Consider the following 22,216-nt stretch of genomic DNA (forward strand, 5'->3'; position numbering starts at 1 on the left):
GCGTCGGGTTTCCTGACAGCGAGCGTCCGACCCCGGCCTCCGTAAATGTCAGCGTGGTTTTGTTTTCTGCAAACAATGTGAAACTGTCTTCACCGATGGGGGGTGGTGTTGGGGGGGCGGACCAATAAGCTGCTTTAAGCTCTTTGTCCTCTGAACGATGGTGTGTGTGTGTGTGTGTGTGTGTGTGTGTGTGTGTGTGTGTGTGTGTGTGTGTGTGTGTGTGTGTGTGTGTGTGTGTGTGTGTGTGTGTGTGTCTGTGTGGACGTGACTTTGTGAAGTCGACTCCTAAAAGGGCATGAAGATGATGATCTACTGAAGTTTCATCATTTCTGTTTGCAGGGAACTTTTTCCTATTATCAGATAGCGGCTCCTCTTCATTTGCACCTGCTGCAATTTATACAGATTCAGAAGCTAAATGGTGTACAAAAAACAAATATACAAAACTATAATGACAAAATAATGGCACCCAGCACGAGTTAATGCAGTGTGAAATGAAACTAAGGGGAGTGTGTTTTCCATTAAGTCGTCAGCTAGTTGCATGACGTCAAAAGGCCTACTTCTTTTACTCTTTTGTCTGTTTGCGTCTGTAGATTTCTCCTTAATTCACCTAAAGTTACCATTACATAATGCCTCATTTTCATATCTAAACATAACATTTCAGAAAACTTCTAATACAAAAATGATTGTCTTAATGTAAATAATCAGCTGGTGAAGTTTCATGTTGATATCTATTAGTTATTTTTTTTACCCTATTCACCTGTAGAGTCTTCAACATGTATGTAATTTAACTAAACATATCTTTAAAGGACGTTTTCTCTAAATGAGTTTTTTCTCAGACTCTGATCCATAAATCTCCACTTCAGTAGCTCTTACATACACCAAACTTTACAGTTTCATTCCTCTATATTCTGAAGGTTTCTACAGAGGGGTTTGTTCAGATATCATTCAGAGCCTGATTTATACAACATTTATTAATAGAAACATGTTGAAAATAGATTTTTTTTTTATGGCAGTTGCCATTATTTTCTGATTTATGGAGTGATACAAAGAGATATACAAAATGTCCCTCTGTACAAAACCTTTGATTCTGATATGTTGACAAAATAGAACAAGAATTTTGAACCTGGCTTCATCCAATGTTCAGATGTATGTCCTGAAGTTGTATGTAAATGAGCACATATTTAATAGCATAAGGTTCATGTGCATATTTAAACATAACATTTCAGAAAACTTGTAAACAACAAACTCCATTGTTGTCTCTCTGCTGAGCTCTTTATCTCGTCATGACCTCGTTAGATCTATTTCAGTCTTCATTTCTCCTCCTTCCTTCCTTTCCTCTTCAGTTTTATCCTCTGTTGTCATCTCCTTCCATCTCTATCTTTAAATCCAGCTGCTCTCTCTTTCTCTCGTCCGTCTGTCTCAGGTTGCTGTCGGCGGTGTTGCGGACGTCGGAGGTGGAGTCCAGGGCGACGAGGGCGAGTCTGACGGAGCTGCTGAGTCCTCAGATGGGAAAGGACATCATGTGGTTCCTGAGACGGTGGGCCAAGACGTACCTGCTGGTGGACGAGAAGCTGTACGAGCAGGTACGAGTTTAAAACACACCTCCAAACATAACATCCACACACACACACAGGTTCGAATCCCCCTCTGACTGTCCCGTCTCTCCTCAGATCAGCATGCCCTTGAGCACGGCGTTCGGTGCTGACACGGAGGGGGCCCGGTGGATTGTGGGATATCTTCTGGAGAAGGTGATCAACAACCTGTCGGTGTGGAGCTCGGAGCCGGAGCTGGCCAACGACACGGTGGAGCTGCTGGTGACGCTGGTGGAGAAGAGGGAAAGGTGAGGACGGTGGTGACGTAGTTTTATCTGGTCCTGAACCAGTCTCAGTTTAGTCCTGATCCTCTATAGACCTCCATCAGTAAACAGACCATCAGAGAGAAGATCGTCTGTTTCTATAAAGTTATTCTTAAAGCTCGTCATCGGAGCCACCGGGTCGGATTCTGGAGAAACCAGATGAAATCTCTGACTTTAATTATTTTAAATGTGTTAAGTTACATCAAAAAACTTGATCCTGAATAGTTTTTAGCCTCTTTGCTTCCTTTGATATTAGAACAATTTTAAAAGGGAATCATTGTTTTGTTCCCCAAGCGACTAAAAAAGTTTGGTAAGACTGTATTATAATATTATTATAAGTTACTCTAAGTGGTCATTGTACAGAAAAGTTAATTCTGTATTCTACAAAATGTTGTTCTTTTTCACTTTACTTAAAGCAAACAAAGACCACTTAGAGCAATTTATAATCGCATTAAAATGAATTATAAAAAAGATTATAATGTATTATTATAATACACAATGATCCTTTGAAAAAAATTGGAGTGACCAGCAATTATGAATTATTATGATACTTGAGCTGAGGTCATTATCAAATGCTTTATAATGTGTTTTGATGAATAAAGCTTTATGAATATTTATGAGTTCTTTTAACTTAAATTACATATTGTTGTTTGCAGATTATAACATGTTTTAAGTATGTTTTTAACGCATTATAGACATGGTCGTTATAAGAAGAAGGTTATGAGAACGTTTTCACATGAAAACATTAATATGCAGCTTGTAACATTAGAGATATTGTTAAATAAAGTAGGTTTACGATGTTAAAAGTTGTCACAAAGGTTTCCAGACTTCTGAGGTCAAAGTTTAGATGTTTTTCCTTCATCAGATTCTTAACATAAACTCTTCCTCCTCTCTTCTTCTCTTCTTCTCTTCTTCTCTCCGTTCAGAGCCAACATGGTGGTTCAGTGTGAGAGCTGGTGGAATTTAGCCAAACAGTTCGCCACCCGCAGTCCTCCGCTCCACCTGCTGTCCAGCTCCGTCCAGAGGACTCTGATGAAAGCTCTGGTCCTCGGAGGCTTCGCCCACATGGACTCGGACGCCAAGCAGCAGTACTGGGCCGAGGTAACACGCGTGTGTGTGTCTGTGTCTGTGTCTGTGTGTCTGTCAATTTATATCGTTGTATAATAAATAAATAAATTAAGTATAATATATTTGGGTTTTGTGCAGAAAGAGCTCGACCTCTGTGAAATTGTGATTGTTAGTTATTTAGTGTAATTTGGTGGTTTCAGCAACAGAATACTTGATACTGGAAATAATTTGAGGCCCTTAATAAGTACGTACAAGATAATTAAAGTAAATTATAAAGACAGTAAGTGCTGAAAAGCATCTCTTTCCCCCAGTCTAAGATATCAAATACAGATAAATAGTCCCTAAAAAAAAAGTCTGAAAGATAAATTAAAATGGCACTGCCCCTCAGATTCTGATTATTATCCTCCATTAAATTTGCATAAAATGTAAATGTATCTTTAGCATTGGCACATAAGACAGCTGACACGATAAACAACAATTATGCATCTAAACATCTTAAGAGTGGCAGAAATACAAGTGAACCAAACATCACGCAATGCATGATAGTCAGCAGTATTTACAATAAATGTACATTAAAATAGAATGTCCTAAAAAGCAGCCTTAAAGGAACACTAACTCTGGGCTTACTAGGCGAGACCAGACTTATTAAATTCTCTGTTTCAGCAGCTGTTTATGGCCCAGACACCCATCAACAATCTGGCAAACACACAGCCTCTAAATTATGTATTAAAATCTATAAACGGAGCAGAACAATTACAAGAACAGAACGTGCAGACTGTTTTCTGACGCTGCGTTTAAAACTATGTGGTTTATGACGTTTTTAAAGAGTCTGTGGGAACTTATAACATATTTAACTCAGTGAGTTTAAGATCTGGAAAAGCTGCAATATGAAATACAGAAGAAGAAATAAAGGTAAACAGTAGAATGGTCTCCCATGTAAACATGAGAGTTTATTCACAACTCTCTGGTGCAGTTAAAGATTATAATGTTAGAACTTATTGTACTAAAATTGCTGAGTTCCCAGTTTAGAATTTAATCAGTAAAATCTTTTTACAAAATGAACCAAAAAAACTAACAATGAGGAATATATAAAAACTTGGAATTACCGTACTTCTTTTCCATATAAATAAACATGTTGTCAAAAGACACAAGACAACTCTTAAACATTTTTTATGAAAAAATAACTGCATAAATGAAATAAATAAATATTGAATAAATACAATTAATATATTAAAAATAAATATACAAAAACAAAAATACCATAACATTTTTAATGATAATATAATTGAAAATAAACACTATTATTTAACTTGTTTAAAAGATATTTAGAATGCTGATCTTTTTATGGAAATGCCATTTACTCCTTCAACCCATGAAGAATACATTAAACAGTTATTGATTGACCTTTGGAAAAAAAAAAATGCTCTCATATTATTATTATTATTTATTTTTTATTATAATATTAATTTATTTATTGACTGGAGTAAAAACAAATAAAAGAAGACACAAAAAAATCTAACGAAATTTGACCAAAACTCTAAATATAAAACCAAACATCCAGCAGCCAAAGTACATATTATTCAGCTGTTTCACATGTGATAGTAAATTCAAAAACAGATCTTTTCTGTAGTTTTTGTTGACATAAATCCACCAGAGTCCCTTTTAGAAACAAACATGAACTAGATCTGCAGCCTTGAGTGAGGACGGAGGAGGAGTGATGGATGGAGTGATGGATGGAGTGATGGATGAGGTGATGGATGGAGTGATGGATGGAGGATGGATGAGGTGAAGGCGAGTCTTCCTCCAGCGTGTAGAACTTGATCCTTTATTTGATCCTGGAGCTCTTTGGTCTTAATAGGCTGACGGTAGTAAATGTGGGTGCAAAGCCACGATGACTCCAGAGTAATTAAAGGGAGGAGGGAGGAGGGAGGAGGGGGTGTAAGGGGGAGACGGCAGCTGTTTCCTTCTGCAGCTGCTTTGACTGAACTCAGTCGGCTCTGAAAGAGGAGGAGGAGGAGAGATGGACCCAACAACTGATCAAACATCTCCTCGTTCCTCCTCTTTCACTGACATGAAACAAGAAATCATCAATCAATCATCAAAGAACTCAGATTTTGTTTGATATCGTATAATAATAGTAAGACTGTAATATTTATTTATTTATTCTGTTTCAAATGTAGTATTGTTTCTTAAGATAAACAATATAATACTACCATGCTTATTTTCACTTTAATTAAACATCATGTTTAAAAGACACAAGAACACGCTTAAAAAAAATAAAGAAATAACGAATAAAAAAAAAATGAATAAAGATAAATAAGAAATAAATACCATCTATACATAAAAACACTTCAAAACAATAATACTAATAATGTTTTAAATTAGAAATAAAAGTTTCTTAAAATGCCTTATGTGTCTTTACAGTAGTGGTGTAAGAAAAAATAGGTAAAAGTATATCAATATCATAGCAAAAGTCCTGCATTCAAAATATAACTGAAGTACAAAAGTATATTAATTAAAATGTACCTAAAGTATAAAATGTAAAAGTTAAGTACTTATTATGCAGAATGGCTCCTTTCACAGTATTTTAATATTCTGTTCAGTGTAATTCTAATACATTTAAAGTTATAGTTTGTCAATCTGAAACCAGTTTTAGATACTTTGTATAAACTTTAGTCAAATTTTACCACTACTACAAAGACCATTTAAGTACTGTACTTTAGTGCAAATTCATGGTACAAGTATTTGAGTATTTCCATGTTCTTCAACTACAGGAGACACTCAAGTAACGTACAAGTATCTCAAAACTGTACTTTAGTACAAAACTTGAGTAAATGCACTTTTACCGCTGCTTTTTTGTACTGCTAGCAGAGCGAACAGTGCACATTAAATTAAAATTAAACTTGAAAAAATCCAATTAAAAGTCATAATTAGCTGCAAAATAAAGTGAAGACAGTCTGTCCCGTCTGAACACATCTAAAGAGTCCGTTTTAGATATTTAAATATTAACCCCAGACTCTCTGTTCTGTGTTTCCCTCCAGGTTCTTCATCCTCTCCAGCAGCGTTTCCTCAACCTCATCAACCAGGACAACTTCGCTCAGATCAGCCAGGAGGAAGCCGTCAAACAGGAAATCGTCGCCACGTTGGAGGCGCTGTGCGGCATCGCCGAGGCAACGCAGATCGACAACGTGGCCTCGCTCTTCTCCTTCCTCATGGACTTCCTGTCCAGCTGCATCGGCCTCATGGAGGTGAGAGAGCAAAATCAATAATGCACTTTAATCCGATTTGATGCAAAACAAGTTAACAAAACAGCTCAAAGGAAGATTTAAATATCTTTCCACCTTTTCAGTGAAATTGATTTGATGAAAGAGGCCTTTTAAACGTTATAACGTTTTTATTTTGTTGTTCAGGTCTACAGCAACACGCCCGAGACGATCAACCTCATCATTGAGGTTTTTGTGGAAGTGGCTCACAAGCAGATCTGCTACCTTGGAGAGGTGAGAGACTCTTATCAAATGTTCGGCCACTGTTTCACCTGAAGATTATGCTGCTTCAGAGATCAGCCGGATCACTTTCTGTAGATAGTTATCATGTTTCATCTCTCTTCAGTCTTAAGTCATTTTTCTTCTCGGTGAAATCGCTGAACAGAAATTCATCTTTGACTTTAGCTGAATGAGACTATAATTAATGAAACGTTTTTCTTAACAAGATGTAATCTGCTTCAATGTTAGTGGATTTTGCATTTTGCACATTTTACTTATTGATGGAGGAGGAAAGACAAAGTGTGCTTGAAGAAAACAGAAAAACTAACAAAGGAAACGTGATATTCACTTAGTAGATTTTTATGGTCATGACTTTTCAGGATTTCATTAGAAAGGTGTGTCTCAGATTTGAAGGTAAACATAAAGATGATAGACTTCTAATACTCTAATACTTCTTATATTATTTACTTTTATTTATTTACTTAAAATATTTCATTTATTTTATATTTCCTTTTTCAACCCTATAATTGCATGTTTCTTTTTCATGTAAGCTGCTTAGTCTTAATTTGGTAGTATAACTTTTTTGCACTACATGTGAAGCATCTTGAAATTTTGTTTGTATTTTAAAGAGTGCTATACAAATGAATGTTTTTATTATTATAACTTATGAGTTCTACACTTTAACACAGGAATATAACAGATCTTTTTGTATAAATCAAGAAATAAAATGATTCTTTTCAGACTGTCTTTGGCAGAAAACAGATCCTTTTTAAAAACATTTTCCTTTTTAGTAGATCACCAAAACTTACGCCGTAGTTGTTCTGAGTTATAATTAAGCCTTTACGCCGTAGTTGTTCTGAGTTACTAAGCCTTTATTAGTCCCACAATGGGGAACTATTAACTTCTGTCTCCTCGTCCAGACGAAGTCCATGAAGCTGTACGAGGCGTGTCTGACGCTGCTGCAGGTTTACTCCAAAAACAACCAGAGCAGGAAGAGAAACGACGCCACGGCGGAGGAGGACCAGTACCAGGACCTGCTGCTCATCATGGAGCTGCTCACCAACCTGCTCTCCAAGGAGTTCATCGACTTCAGCGACACCGGTCCGTTCAAACATCACACATTCATCTTTACATTTCAGCTTTTACAGAAAGGCGTAGTTGTAGTTTGTATATTTTATATACAGTAGTTTAAGTTTGTTTTTGTTAGGACCATTTAAGATGTCTCAGGAGTATTTAGCTCCATATATAAACAGAAATGTGGAGGAATGACTGTAATGTTTCAGTCTTTAGATTTAGGAATCAACTTCTTTCTCTTCCACTCTCAGTAGAAACCTTCTCACTGGTTAAAATGAGATCTGAGCTCAACACTGAACACATTAAGTTGATAAACATTCCTCTTATTAAACTATATACTTAGTTATTTAATTATACAAGACCAAACTGCATGTTAAAAACACACAAAGGGGATTAATTGAGGAGCAGTTGTGACACAGCGCCATCTGCTGGAAGGTGAAGTCCGTTCAGTTTGGGAGTTTCAACGTTAACGAGTCGACAGAAATTAGTTTTTTTCCAGTAGTGATATGTTATATCTTAAACATTTTAATGGAAATTTATTAACTTTCTTTTTATTCAATTTTCTGTTTTTTAATTAGGCATCAAGTTTTAGTTTTTCTTAAAGGATATCATTTTGATTTAGTTTCACTTCTCCACATTTTCTCAGCTTATTTTGATTTTAGTTTCAGTTTTAGTCTAAATTAATAACCCTGATTCCGTGTCTTTTTAATATTTTACTAAAAGAAAAAATTGGAGCAGATGACTTCTTCTTCTTCTTCTTCTTCTTCTTCTTCTTCTTCTTCTTCTTGTTGCCTCAGTTTCTTTAGATTCTAATTTGTTTGTTTTTGTGTGTTCTAGACGATGTGTTTCGGAACCAGGACCAGGGAACGCCGGCGTCCAGTCGGACGGTTTCGGCGGCAGACGTTGTTCTTTACGGCGTCAACATCGTTCTCCCTCTCATGTCTCAGGACCTGCTCAAGGTAAAACTACACCACACGGATGTTTTATGTATTATGTTATTGGGTTTGTCCGGAATTTCCTCAAGTTTTGACCCTACAAAACACATTTTTGGGCCACAACTCAAGAATTCATCTGCTATTTATGACAATTTCACGTTCAAGTTGATGACGTGCTGGACAGATGTTGATGTAAACTGCAACTTGACTGGTTAGTGAAGGGAGACAACCACAAAGCAGTGATTTCAGTTTAGTGTTTAATGCAAAGATGCACTGATCAATCGACCGATCGGTCTCAGATCTAGAATATTCTGTTTACTCTTTTTCTTGGCAAATTTAACGACTTATCAGACTTTCATAGAAACAATTTTCTTTAAAGCAACTAGCTAATATATTATAATATAATATAAAACGCAGTTTTTTAATCCAGTAAATAAATACTGATTCACGAATAGATTTCTTTGTGAATAAATATATAAATTCAATTAAATTGAATACAACTTTATGAATGCATAAATGTAGAACAAAGTAAAATCAGACAGGAAACGAACATATACAAAGACATGTACAAGCAAAGGAGCTTTTTAAAGAACAAAAACAAATGTGAAATAAAAGTGCAATTTTTTTTCTTTTTCCTAGATGGAGCACGGAATTGTGTGTCAGTAACTTGAATAATACTCTGTAAATACATAGTGTAAGATAGACCATTAATATTTGACTCTATAAAAGGCCAACATACGCTTGTGGATGCTGTCAGTTATACTCTTTTTGTTTAATCTCCTCATTTCCTTAATCAAACTGGTTGTGTTCTCCTCCCTGTTCCTCCCAGTTCCCCTCCCTGTGTAACCAGTACTACAAGCTCATCACCTTCATCTGTGAGATCTTCCCAGAAAAGATCCCTCAGCTGCCTGAAGACCTCTTCAAAAGCCTCATGTTCTCTCTGGAGCTGGGGATGACCTCGTATCCTCCCACTGACTCTGTGTTTAGATGGTTTATTAAAGACATGTGATGATGATGATGATGATGATGATGATGATGATGATGATGATGATGTTTAGTGGCTTTTATGGCTGAATATCGACCAAACAGACTCTTCTTCATATCTGATCCGACGGTGTCCAATTTAAATCATTTCATTTCAGTTTAACATTTGAGAACTTTGGCTCCTAAATTCGTATATTTACTTTTTCACTATTTGAAGCTATTTTATTCATAAATATAAAAACATTTAAAAGCGTACCCAGCTTATGGAGCCTCTTTAAATTGACTGTTTTACAAGTATAAAAAGTTTATTCATATATGAAGGTATTCCACAGGAGGTTGTTTCTTTTCAGTAGAGAAGTTTGGTGACAGTGAGTGACATTTTGCTGCAGGAGAAAGAAGAATTATCTAGATTTCTACTCTGGAAGTGTGTTTTCTCCTTAACGTGTGCGTTCAGGATGAGTTCAGAGATCAGCCAGCTGTGTTTGGAGGCTTTGTCTCCGCTGGCCGAGCAGTGCGCCAAAAACCAGGAGAAGGACACGCCTCTCTTCGTCGCCACCCGACACTTCCTCAAGGTGAAGCACACGCCACGAAATACAACATGTGAATGAAATGATGAACTTTGACAAAACAATACAGAGGAAATAAAAGATAAAACGATATTTTTTCACACAAAAATGCTGTTTTCAGCCTCTTAAATGTGGACGTGACCTGCTTTTTATCTGTTTTATATCATAATTAAGTGATAAATTATCACTTAAATTAAATATTTAATATCTGACAAAACTTTGAGAAACTGTGATGGACATTTTTCATTCACATTTTACAGACCAAATGATAAATCAAATAAATAATTGTCAGATTAATCAATAATGAAAATAAATGATTAGTTGCAGCCTTGTGAGTTTCATTATTTAAAGCTGCAGGTGTTTATGCAAATAGTTAATCAAAGACAACTTGATTCAAACAAAAGAAAAACTAAGAAGAATCTTCAAAAATGAAACAGGAGATAAAATTCATGCTCTTTCCCATTTGATTCCTTACATTAAGACAATTATCTTTTGTGTTGCAAGTTGTCTGAATGTGTTTAAATATGCAAATGACCAGGCTAGCTGTTTCCCTTGATTTCCAGCCTTTGTGCTAAGCTAAGCTAAACATTTGCTGGCGGTGGCTTCATCGTCCAGACATTAGAGAGTTCTCTCATCTAACTCTCTGCATTCCTATAAGGAAGTGTGCTACCTGCTGCTGAACTCTAGTAAACCGTGTACAGGTTCTTCTAACACTGATAAAGATATTAACTCTTTTGTTTTATAATAATTCTAAATCCTTTTCCACTTTGTGCCTCCAGTTGGTGTTCGACATGCTGGTCCTTCAGAAACACAACATAGAGATGACGGTGGCAGCAGGAGAAGCTCTCTACACACTCGTGTGCCTGCATCAGGTGAGTTCATACGTCTTTATGTTCCTACTTCATACACAGCATAGTGACACATTAACAAGCAGTTACTTTGCTTTTCTGGAAAACTAAATTGTTAAAATACATATATACATCTTCTTGTATTTGTGGTCCAGGTTTAAATGTGACTAAAGTTAATCAAACCCACCAGTGATGGTTTTAACAGATTGAAGTTGTTTGAGATTAAAACACAATTTATTTCTCCAGATTATTTTAGGATTTCAACTCGTAGTTTTAGAAAATTGTCATTATTTGAGGATAAATAAATGCTGTTAAGTGAGGACTGAGCGGCCCTCTAGAGGCCGATCTTTGTCATAGCATATAACTCCAAAGCAAATTATTAAGATCATTAATTTCTGTTTTTTTCTGTAATTTTAACAGATAAAAAAAAAGAAAATCAATAATAAAAATCAATACAATATTAAAAATAAAAATAAACCATTAGTCATAAGTGCATTTATTGTAATTATTTTGTTGCTGTATATTCTTTTTAACCTTTTTTAAGTTTCTTTTTAGGGCTGAACAATTAAACAGCATTTTATCAATCGCAACATGTCCTTTAATTTTCAAATTGCATGAAGCAAAATATTTAAGATAACATATATTTTATAATTTATTGTTTTGATTGAGAAAAAAAAAATTACATGTTTAAATAGAACTCAGCCGATTCTTCAGTTGATTTTTTGAGACCATTTCAATATTTATATTAATAACAATAAATCAGCTGATAATTTATTCTACACTTATACATGATATAAACTGTTGTTGTATTTTATGGCTTTTATTCTGAAGTCAAGAGATGACAGGAAATGAAGGGAGAACGTTATAAAGAGTCTATTTTGCATTTTATTATAAATGTATAAACAGCTGAAAAATAAATGAGTCAGCGCCCTCTAGTGGACGAACAACGTCACTGAGACACAACATGAGCTCTTCTGTTAACCATCTTCATCCCTGAGTTGACGGTGTTTCTCTCTCTCCTCTTCGTCAGGCGGAGTATTCAGAGCTGGTGGAGTCCCTCCTCTCCTCGCAGCGGGACGCCGTCATCTACCAGCGGCTCGCCGAAGCCTTCAACAAGCTGACGGCGAGCAGCACGCCGCCCACCATGGACCGCAAGCAGAAGGTCGCCTTCCTCAAGAGCCTGGAGGAGTTCGTGGCCAACGTGGGCGGCCTGCTCTGCGTGAAATAACCACTGGAAACCACCGCCGCCCCCCCACCCTCCCTCCTTCCGCTTGGTCCCTAAGAACTCTGGGTAAAGAGTCAGCCGGAGGACGTCTCCGTCTCTCTTCCTGCTGAGGGATCCGTCTCAAGCCTGAATGTTTTCACCTCCTCGGATTTCTTTTTGGTTTTATCCTCGCCTCCTCCAGTCCAGCGTGATTGACAGACTTATTGATGATGATGATGATGTGCGTAACCATGGAGACTGGACTGCAGAGCAGACGGACTCAGTCGGACGGATCACGGCGACGAGAGGAGTCGGAGGTGGTCGACGGATTGCTCGTCGTCCTCCGCCTCCTCCATCAACCTCCTGTACCTTGAGGCTGCACACACACACACACACACACACAATCACACACTAACACACACACACACACACACACACACACACGCACACACACACAGAGTGACATTGAGAGTAAAAAACAAGTTGAAGTTATTTAAAAATTACAAGAGACATTTCTTTTCCAGTGTGGGGTTTTTGTAGTTTAAAGAATTTAAAAGGGGCCATTTTTTTATGTCAAGAATGCCATGGCAACCACACACACGCACACACACACACACACATATGGCGCCCCAATCCTTCCCAGAGTGCCTTTGGTATGATGATTGTTCTGTGTGTGCAGGGTTTTTTTATTTTTTATTATTTTGTCATGCATCAACTGACAACAAACGGTGCCTGCCATCCGCCAAGAATACAGCGGATGCACACACACACACACACACAGACACACACACACACACACACACAGACAGAAAACGCACACACACACACACACACACACACACACACATGCGAGATGGGGATGGGGTTGCTTGACCACGCAGCACAGGAGGACGTCTGTTTGTTGACGATGACAGAAAACCAAAATCTGATCCACTAAAGGGTGTAAAATATTATAATGTTTTCAATTCAGAAACCACAAGAAATGTTTGTTCAAAGACAAAATAATAAAAATAAACAAGGCTGAAATGTTTTTATATGCCAGTAAGACGGCAGGAAGAGATGAAGAGGGAGCGTCTTCCTCGGTTTGATATTTCATTTCTGTATTTTGGAATCATAGTATTACGTCACAGCGTCCTCTCCTCCGGGGCGACGAGGAGACTCGGTGAAGGATCGAGACTCTAACGTTTAGCAGATTAACTTCCTGTTGTATTTTTTCCTACAGCAGCACAGTTTCCACTCTTCAACACACACACACACACACACACACACACACACACACACACACACACACTGGATCGTTGCAGAGACTGTTTGAGCTGACGGACAGCAATAACAAACCAAAAATCAAAAAGGAGCAGAGCCACTTTGTTGCAGCATCATGTCGGAGAACCTCCTCGTTCAGAGCACTAAACTGGTTGTTGTAGAATGGCTGATTTGTTAATGAAGTGTAAAAGTGTACATAAACTTATTGTATAAAATGTTCTGGCCTCTGAAGTTTCTTTTACAGTTTCATTATCTATTTAAGGAAGAAATAAAGTTATTGATTTTACTTTTTTTATTACCTTAAATGTCACTATGATGGCAGCTTTTCTTCAAGAAAGAAGCTTTTGGAGTGAAAATATCAACTCTTTTGCTAATGAAATGATTAACTGACAGTAGAGGAAGTATTAATACCACATATTAAAAATACTCAGTAAAAGTATGTCAGTATTATCAGTAAAGTATAAGTTAAAGTATTCAAACTGACTTGTGTTTTTATATATATTCTATTATTAGATGATTACTCATGCATTCATGTAAAATCAGGATTTCGCTGCTGTAGTTGGAGCTTGAGCTCTTTTTTTCACAATGTTTTGTCACAATGTTTAGTCCAAACCTCAACATTATAACAAATATATTAACATTATTACTAATTCATTAACATATTAAAGAATGACATTGACTTAATTAACATTATTAAAAGGAAAAGCTGCCAAAGGTCACATCTGAGGCACTGGAACCATGTTATGACTTATATGTTCATTAAAATAGTTTCAAATGAATTTCTGTAAGTCAACAAACGTCAGCTTTACTTGTATAAATGGATAAATTGTCTAATTTATTATTATTATATTTTTTTAAGGTCTTCATATATTTTGTATGTAAAAATCTAAATTTGTAAAGTAGATTAGTGAAGTGGAGTAAAAAGTACAATCTATCCCTCTGAGATTAGTGTGAAGGAAGAGAAAACAAATAACTTAAAAGTACTTCATTAAATATACATAGTTAATGAACATGAATTTAATTATAATGAAGGATTTTCAGTTTACTTTGTTCTTAAAATCATCCAAAACCCCCTAAAATAAATATTCTATTTATAATAAAAGGTTTTATACAGATTTCCAATAATATCTTAAGAGTTTTTCTAACAGATGAAATATAAACATATTGTCTGTTTATTGTCTAAATAATAAATAAACTAAAAACAGTGAGTTAGAGAGAAGAAACACATTCATGTTCCTTCTTATGTTTTCAGACAGAGAACGCGACTAGTCGAGTGTTTTGTCCCTCGTCAGAGTCCGTACTTTCTGAAACTACGTCATCATTCCGCGACTACTCACATGTTCACAACACAGCAGCAGTGAGGAGCTGTTTAGAACCAGTTTGTGATCAGGTATGTTCACTTTTATACTATATTTAAAAACTATTGATCTTTATATGTTTGTGTAGGAAGTGGACACTTTATCTGTGAATGTTTTTATTATTTAATTAACTGTTTATTTACAGAATAAGATCATTGTTGTCATTCATGTAGGAACTCTGTTCTTTTACTTTAGTAAGAATTTAACATGCAACAAAGTGTTTAAATCCAAATATACTTAAAGTATCAAAAGTAGAATTAGAAAGAGAAGTTATGTTTAAAAAAAAAGGTTAATGCCAAATATTACAAATAGATGTTTATCTGTAAAAGTGGAATTTGTGGAATTAAAGATGTGGGATTCACAAAGAAAACATATAAAATTTATCATCATTATAAAAAAACCAAATAAATGGTATAATGATGATAATAGAAAAGAAATCAATATATATGTGTATATATTTATATCTATATATATATATATATATTTGTCCAGTCCTGTGTGTTCTTATTTCTTTAGATGTGTTCAGGTCTCTCATGCAAAAGAGATTTCAATTATAACCTGATATAATGAAGAAGAAGAATAATGAAACTGTAGGGGAGGATAAAAGAAGTGGGACTAACTTTAAGATTTAAATGCATCAGAATGATTTCAAATAGGACAAAAATAATCTGTGCAGTTCATATACAATACACTTCTTGTGATACTACGCTGCTGAATCAAAGCAAACGAGGAGCAAAATATGTAACTTGGAATTTTTATTATTATTATTACATATTAGGGCTTGAGAAAAATCATTTAAATTAATATCAAAATAATTGAAAAAATATATATATATATATATGAGAAGAAAATAAATACATCTTTCAATATGTAAAAATAGAATCTAAAACATCAGCTTTTGGTTAAGCTATAATACATAAAATCATGGAAGTCATTAAATACATTTACAAAAACAAAATATATATATAAATAAATCAATAAATACATTTTAATAATATTAATAAGATCCTATTTGTCATTTATCAAGTCATCCATCAGTTAAAGTAAACCAGGTAAAAAGTGATCAATAACAATATTTTTTTTAGTTTCAGGTTTTTAGCTCCTTCATCTTTAAAGGACAGCTGTTCCTCTCCTCGTCTTCATCATCTTCCTCATCTTCCTCCTTCAGCCATGAGTGACATCGACAGCGACGACGACGTCCCGGCGCTCTCGGCTGAAACTCTCGCCGCCCTTCAGGAGTTTTACGACGAGACGAGCAGCTCGACGCCGTCAGACCAGTTCACTGTGGGAGCCGTGGAGGAGGACTGGGTGAGTTCACTGGGTTTTTTTTATTATGCAGAAAAATTATCTACAGAAATGTCATTAGTGTCATCAGATTTAGTAATATTGGTTATAGGTTTAAGTATTTAAATGTTACTTTTACGTTCACCATAAAGTTAGTGAACTAAACGAGTGTGTTTCCTGTGTAGAAGTTGAAACATGCAGCACTTATTAGATTTAGTATCGTTGATTAAAGGTGTCGCTTATGTGTTTGTTTGTTTGTTTGTTTGTTTGTTTGTTTGTTTGTTTGTTTGTTTGTGTTTCCTCCAGAGGATGAGTCAGTTCTGGTACAGCGACGAGACGGCGACTCGGTTGGCTGAGGAGGTCGTACGAGAAGCTGGAGAGGGAGGCAGGTAATACTACACACACACCGACACACACACACACAAACTTTATTATTCCAGTCCTGTGAATTGTCGCGCAGGTTTCTCCTGTCTGAATGTCAAAGTGTCCTTGAACGCCTCACAGCAGCCCACTGCTCTTAAATCAGTTAAATGTTCCTCACAGTAACTTGAAATGAAAACTCAGAGAGCATTTTTAAGAGAGAATCAGCGGTGCTTGAAATAGCAAACAGAAGCAGGTTTAAAAAGCATTTAATCATGTATTTTAACATCATAGTATGACAGAAACAACAAGAATGAACTCAAACTGAGACTGTATAATATGAAGAAAAGATTCATTTTGTTGGTTTTTATATTTTCTGATTCAAAGCCAAGCTTGTTTCTTTTAAATCACTTATTAAAACAGACGTGAGATGTCGTCACTTTTTTATTATTATCATTTTATTTATTTGTTTTACTATAGTATTTTATTTATTTTATTTATTTTATTTATTTTATTTATTTTATTTAGTTAATTATTGTACTGTTTTTGTGGGTTTGAGCCTCATTGTTGAGCTTTCTGTTGTTTTATTAATTTGCTTTTCCTGCTTTGTCTGTCAAAACACTTTGTAAACTCTGTTTTTAAAGGTGCTATATAAATAAAATTATTATTATTATTTTTATTATGTCTTGAAGCTGCATTGCATTCTGGTTTTCTTACGTTGGTGCAATATGTGCAGCTTTAGAACATAAATCCTGAATCTATGTTTCTGTAGAACTTAATCTCAACAAACCAGAATCTCCATCATGTCTGACCCTCGGGTGTTTTTGTTTTCCTGCAGGATAGCGTGTGTGAGCGCGCCCAGCGTGTACCAGAAGCTGAAGCAGGGCTCGGTGGTCGGCTCGGATCGGGTCTCGGCCGTCGTGCTGGAGTTCGACCGACGCTTCTCCACCTACGGCGACGACTTCATCTTCTACGACTACAACGAGCCGCTGTCGCTGCCGGATGACGTCGCTCCCAAGAGCTTCGACGTCGTCCTGGTCGACCCTCCGTACCTGTCCGAGGTGTGTCTGAGCAAAGTGTCCGAGACCGTCAAGTACCTGAGCAAAGGCAAAGTGCTGCTGTGTACAGGTGAGAAGTTTTTATTTATTTTTTATTTAATTTGATTAATTTTTACTTTATATATATATATTAATATTTTACTCTATTAATTTTTTATTTTAAATTTTATATTTGTTTCTGTTTTATTTTTTATTTATATTTATATTTAATTCATTATTTTTTTAATGATTATTACTATTATCATCATTATGATTGTTGTTACTATTATCATTATCAGTGTTTGTATTATTATTACAACCAATAATGATAATAATCTAATAAATATTTGTTGTAATATTAATCAGAATAAGTGTAAGAATTATTATTGATAATAATACAAATAATGTTTTATTTTTTGTGTCCTCTCCGTTCTTTAGGAGCCGTTATGGAGAAACTGGCCGGAGAACTTCTGGATGTCAGAATGTGCAGCTTCCTCCCGAAACACAACAGAAACTTGTCCAACGACTTCCGCTGTTTTGTCAACTATCCGTCTCGCCTGCTGTCCTGAACCTCAGAGATCAGACTGAAGGAGAGACGAGGACATGAACGCTGCTTTCATACGGACGTTTCCTGTTTAGTGAAAAGGATCCATCGACACCAGCAGAGGAAACGTGGAAAAGTTCAAACACAAGTGAACTTTGGCTTTTGAAAAGAAGAAGTGTGATGACTCAAAGACGGCTTGTTTATGAGCAAAGAGTGTAAAACCTGCTGGTTTTCTACAAAAAAGATAATTTAACCCACAGAAAACGTATTTACATCAGTTTATGTTGATAGTTTCAGTTGCTTATTAAGCAAAAAACATATATATTTAGTGGTTTCAGCTTCTACAAAGTGTTCCTGATGGACATGTTTCACCATTTAATGACATTTCATAAACCCGTAACGATGTATTGATTATTTAATATCAATAAATTAAAGGGAAACTGTCAGTTTTGAATGAAGCCGGTGAAAACACTGTGATGTCTCCTGTTGGTGTTGAGGTGCTTCATCACGCTTTAGAAGAATAACCCCTGATGATGATGTCATGGTGATGTCATCAGTCTTGGTTTGGAGATTAAACGTTTCTAAAACAAAGCCTGTGTTTGAGAAAAAAATACGAAATAAAGTTGCATTGTGGGTAATGTAGGATCCATCAGAAATCTATTCAAGAATTAAAAGTAAGGGATACTTTGGCCTCATCTGCTTTTATTTTACTGTTTGACTTTTTTTTTTTATCTGTCTCTTGTGAGTTTACGAACTTTATGAAAGAATATTGCTAAATTGTTGAGTCCCCTTTAAGTTGTAGGATAGTATGTCATAAAAAGTCTTCAAAACTCATAGTTCAATATTTCATCAAAAGTAATTGTATAGTATGTCTTAAAAATAATGCAAATTCATATCCTAGTATGTCATTTAAAAACGCTAAAAAACAAAATGTATGTATATAAATATATATATATAAAGTACAATATGCCACAAAAAGTAATACAATTTCATAATTAATCATGGTATAGTAAGTCATTCATAGAATAAGTATATCACAGAAGATGATTGGAGGACTTATTAGTCAAACTATACTATGACTTTATTTAACATACTATACTATGACTTTATTTAACATACTATACTATGACTTTAAAAAGGTCTTAAAAAAAGATTCCTGTTTGATTCTTCACCAGAAGTGACAGAAAAGCACCAACTGTTAGTTATTTAACAACAAAGAAGCAGGAAGAACAAATAAAAGATACTAGTATGTGTAGTAGGCGTGTTTATTTTCTTATCCCCTTTATGGTCTGATGATCACACCGGCTGTTAAACCAACTGAACTCTGGGATACTTCCAAGCAGGTCCTGTATCCTGAAAATGCAAAATGTAACTAGGAAATATAAAAGTGTTCATTTTTTTTAGTTGTACACTTATTGGAAGAAGTGAACCAAATGTCTGCAAACTGTCGATAGTTTGACAATTACAAATGCAATGCTGCATTTCAGAATAATATAATGAATGAACTTGCAGTTGTTTTATACATCAGCAGGTGGCAGCATTGATCAGTCATTGATTGATAACGAGGCATGTTCTTCCATTGGTTGCTTCCATTTCCAAAATGTTGCTCCAGCTAATCATGCAGATAGTTGTGTTTTTATTTGTCCAGGTTTTGAGATGTTTGTCTGATATTTCTGCCTCCATTTCTGAGCAAAAAATCCCAAAATATCTGCGATACTAAACACGAGAAGCAAATTTAATATAACCACTTCAAATGTCAAAGTGAACTTCAGAGTTTAATCTGGTTTTCCAGTCTGGATTTTTAGGTTTATTCTCTCCAGATCACTTTGAATTGGTTTGTTTTTGCACAAGTGTAGTCAAGTCATCAAGTTTGGGTCCAAATATCTTAAAAACCAAGTCAAGAAGGAAAGTGTGTCAAATAAAAGAGTAAAACAGTCAAAAAAAACAGTCCTCCAGATGAAAAATGTTGATTTATAGGTCAAATATTCTCTGTGTGCTTGTTCAGATTCAGCTACAGGGGCTTCTTATTCAGGTATAAACCCCTAAACATGTTCAAAATGTCCATAAAACAGTGTACCAGGTGTAGAACCGTATCTGGAGAACCCCGGCTCCGGCCTCCTTCAGGCTCTCTTTCCTGCAGAGATGAGCCGCCCTGCTTTGGGCTTCGCTCCCTCCAGACTCTGGTTGCTGGTCCGGCCGTCCCTCTCCTTCTCCTGCAGCGGCACACAGGTGCATCCCACCGCGATGGAGACGTACAGCTCGGTGTAGGAGTGGCGGCCGCCGGCGCAGGAGCCGGTCCTCCGGAGGATGACGGAGGGAGCGTAGACCGGTGTGCTCCGGTAGAGGTCGCTCTCCTCTCCGAACGGGCCGACCAGGCAGCCTTTACACAGGCAGTAAGCCTCGGGGATGGAGCGGGGGTACCGGGCCGGGTCGTATGAGATCCTGAGACATAGAGTCAGAGTTTATATGTTTTATAAGGAGATGAGTTCCTCCAGTGCTCTCTGTGGAGTTCATGCTGTAAAACAAATGTCTGATGGATTAATGCCAAAAGTTTGTAATAAAAAGTTTTGTTTGGAATCTAAAAGATTTGTTTCAAAATCCAAAAGTTTTCTTTGGAAATCCCAAAATTTGGAATCCAAAAGTTTTGTTTAGAATTCTAAAAGCTTTTCCAACAAATCCAAATGTTTTATTTGTGGATCGAAGAGTTTGGAATCAAAAAGTTTTGTTTGCGAATCAAAAAGTTTTGTTTGCGAATCAAAAAGTTTTGTTTCAAAATCAAAAAGTTTTATTTCAAAATCAAAAAGTTTTGTCAAAAAGTTTTGTTTGCGAATCAAAAAGAATTCCAAAGCTAAAAGATTTTTATTTTTGTGAAAATCAAAAAGTTTTGTTTCAAAATCAAAAAAGTTTTGTTTCAAAAAAAAAAAAGTTTTTATTTCAAAATCAAAAGTTTTGTTTTGTTTGGAAATCAAAATCAAAAAGTTTTGTTTGGAATCCAAAAATCCAAAATTTTGTTTGAATCAAAAGTTTTGTTTGTTCAAAAAAAATCAAAAAGTTTTGTTTGGAAATCAAAATCAAAAAGTTTTGTTTCAAAATCAAAAAGTTTTGTTTCAAAATCAAAAAGTTTTCTTTGGAAATCCCAAAATTTGGAATCCAAAAGTTTTGAGAATCCTAAAAGCTAAAAGATGTTTTATTTGTGGATCGAAGAGTTTGGAATCAAAAAGTTTTGTTTCAAAATCAAAAAAGTTTTGTTTCAAAATCAAAAAAGTTTTGTTTTGAATCCATTTTTGTTTTATTTACAGAAGTTCTTTTTAGAAATCAAAACATTTTGTTTGAAAACAGTTTTGTTTGCGAATCCAAAACATATATTTGGAATTTTAAAAGTATTTTTTCAAAGCCAAAAAAGCCAACAAAGCACTTGTCATTCACAGCATCGGCCACAGCAGAGTGAACTCCTACTCCTTCATGAGGCACCTGCTCTCACCTGTAGGCCCAGGGCGACATGCTGAGCAGGTGGACCGGGAGGCGGCTCTTGCTGGCGGCCGGGGAGGCAGCAGCTCTGGCCGGGCAGGTGAGGTTGAGTTTGTCCTGCGGCTCCAGCTGGAGCGCATGATGGAAGGCGCTCATCACTCCCACAGAGAGCCGGCCGAACATCTGCTCCAGGATCTCCTCAGGCAGGTCCAGACAAGTCCTGGTCCTGGAGGCCTTCTTCCTGACCCGACGGGCCCCATCAGACCAGCCGAGCAGCAGCAGCAGCAGCAGGAGGACGTGGGTTCGATGCTGCATCTCGGTGCGCTTTTGTGCCAAAATGCGTAAATGCGTAAAACCACAAAAAAGGGTTCCTCTGTGTTCCTCTTCTCTCCTTTCTTGAAGCAGATGATCAGAACACAATGGACTCCTTTAATGGAACAGCTTCCACCATCAGCAGGTCTCGTCCTTCTCTTATAATCCACTGAACTGTGGGAGAGACACCGAGGCACAGGCGAGCAGCCAGGGACACATTTTGGCACAACGTGTCCACAGTGTCTCCAAGCCAGAAGCAACACTTAAATCAGAATTAAAAAGAATAGTATGACAGAGTATGACAGAGTTTGATGAGTTTGAAGTTTCACACCTGCTGCTCTCAGTTCAACACAATACAAAGAGTGTTGTTCTGCTGCTTCTCTGTGCGTAAAGATCCGATGGAAGAGTTTGGAAACAGTGAGAGAAAAATGTGATCCAGCATCCAGATCGAGTCTAAATCAAACTGAAGCACAGCCAGATGGAGTCCCGACTTAAAAACATCCCAGCCCTGGTGATAAAGAGAGAGAGAGCAGAGGGGGAAGTCCAGACTGGATCCTGGCTTCACACCAGAGTC

At 36.3% G+C, this 22,216-nt stretch overlaps 4 protein-coding genes across 5 annotated transcripts in view; 2 read left to right on the forward strand and 2 right to left on the reverse strand.

Annotated features, from left to right (window-relative positions):
• xpo4 (exportin 4) overlaps positions 1-12,800 on the forward strand; it is a 63,423-nt gene extending 50,623 nt beyond the window's left edge. The window contains exons 15-25 of the mRNA XM_054614794.1: positions 1,424-1,583; positions 1,671-1,840; positions 2,782-2,956; positions 5,965-6,171; positions 6,334-6,420; positions 7,326-7,506; positions 8,317-8,438; positions 9,244-9,374; positions 9,853-9,970; positions 10,744-10,836; positions 11,843-12,800. Of these exons, the coding sequence (XP_054470769.1) occupies positions 1,424-1,583; positions 1,671-1,840; positions 2,782-2,956; positions 5,965-6,171; positions 6,334-6,420; positions 7,326-7,506; positions 8,317-8,438; positions 9,244-9,374; positions 9,853-9,970; positions 10,744-10,836; positions 11,843-12,040 (1,642 nt within the window). The 3' untranslated portion in view covers positions 12,041-12,800. The remainder of the gene's footprint in view (positions 1-1,423; positions 1,584-1,670; positions 1,841-2,781; positions 2,957-5,964; positions 6,172-6,333; positions 6,421-7,325; positions 7,507-8,316; positions 8,439-9,243; positions 9,375-9,852; positions 9,971-10,743; positions 10,837-11,842) is intronic.
• Positions 1-22,216, reverse strand: part of ttf2 (transcription termination factor, RNA polymerase II) — a 190,060-nt gene that overhangs the window by 2,694 nt on the left and 165,150 nt on the right. The gene's annotated exons all lie outside the window — the stretch shown is intronic.
• On the forward strand, positions 14,580-18,488 carry eef1akmt1 (EEF1A lysine methyltransferase 1). Of its 2 annotated transcripts, none has more exons than XM_054616045.1 (5): positions 14,580-14,669; positions 15,723-15,945; positions 16,228-16,310; positions 17,120-17,409; positions 17,757-18,488. In XM_054616045.1, exons 2-5 carry the CDS (start codon positions 15,808-15,810, stop codon positions 17,885-17,887), a joined length of 642 nt encoding a protein of 213 aa, XP_054472020.1. In that variant the 5' UTR covers positions 14,580-14,669; positions 15,723-15,807; the 3' UTR covers positions 17,888-18,488. The 2 variants fall into 2 exon arrangements, with proteins under 2 accessions (XP_054472020.1, XP_054472022.1); XM_054616047.1 differs by having other exon boundaries at positions 14,602-14,669; positions 15,806-15,945.
• Positions 19,114-22,085, reverse strand: il17d (interleukin 17d). Its single transcript, XM_054616048.1, has 2 exons — positions 21,344-22,085; positions 19,114-20,304 (listed from the first exon to the last, which is right to left on the reverse strand). Exons 1-2 carry the CDS (start codon positions 21,643-21,645, stop codon positions 19,983-19,985), a joined length of 624 nt encoding a protein of 207 aa, XP_054472023.1. The 5' UTR covers positions 21,646-22,085; the 3' UTR covers positions 19,114-19,982.

This window comes from Anoplopoma fimbria, chromosome 16 (assembly GCF_027596085.1).
Source record: "Anoplopoma fimbria isolate UVic2021 breed Golden Eagle Sablefish chromosome 16, Afim_UVic_2022, whole genome shotgun sequence".
Lineage (NCBI taxonomy): Eukaryota > Metazoa > Chordata > Actinopteri > Perciformes > Anoplopomatidae > Anoplopoma > Anoplopoma fimbria.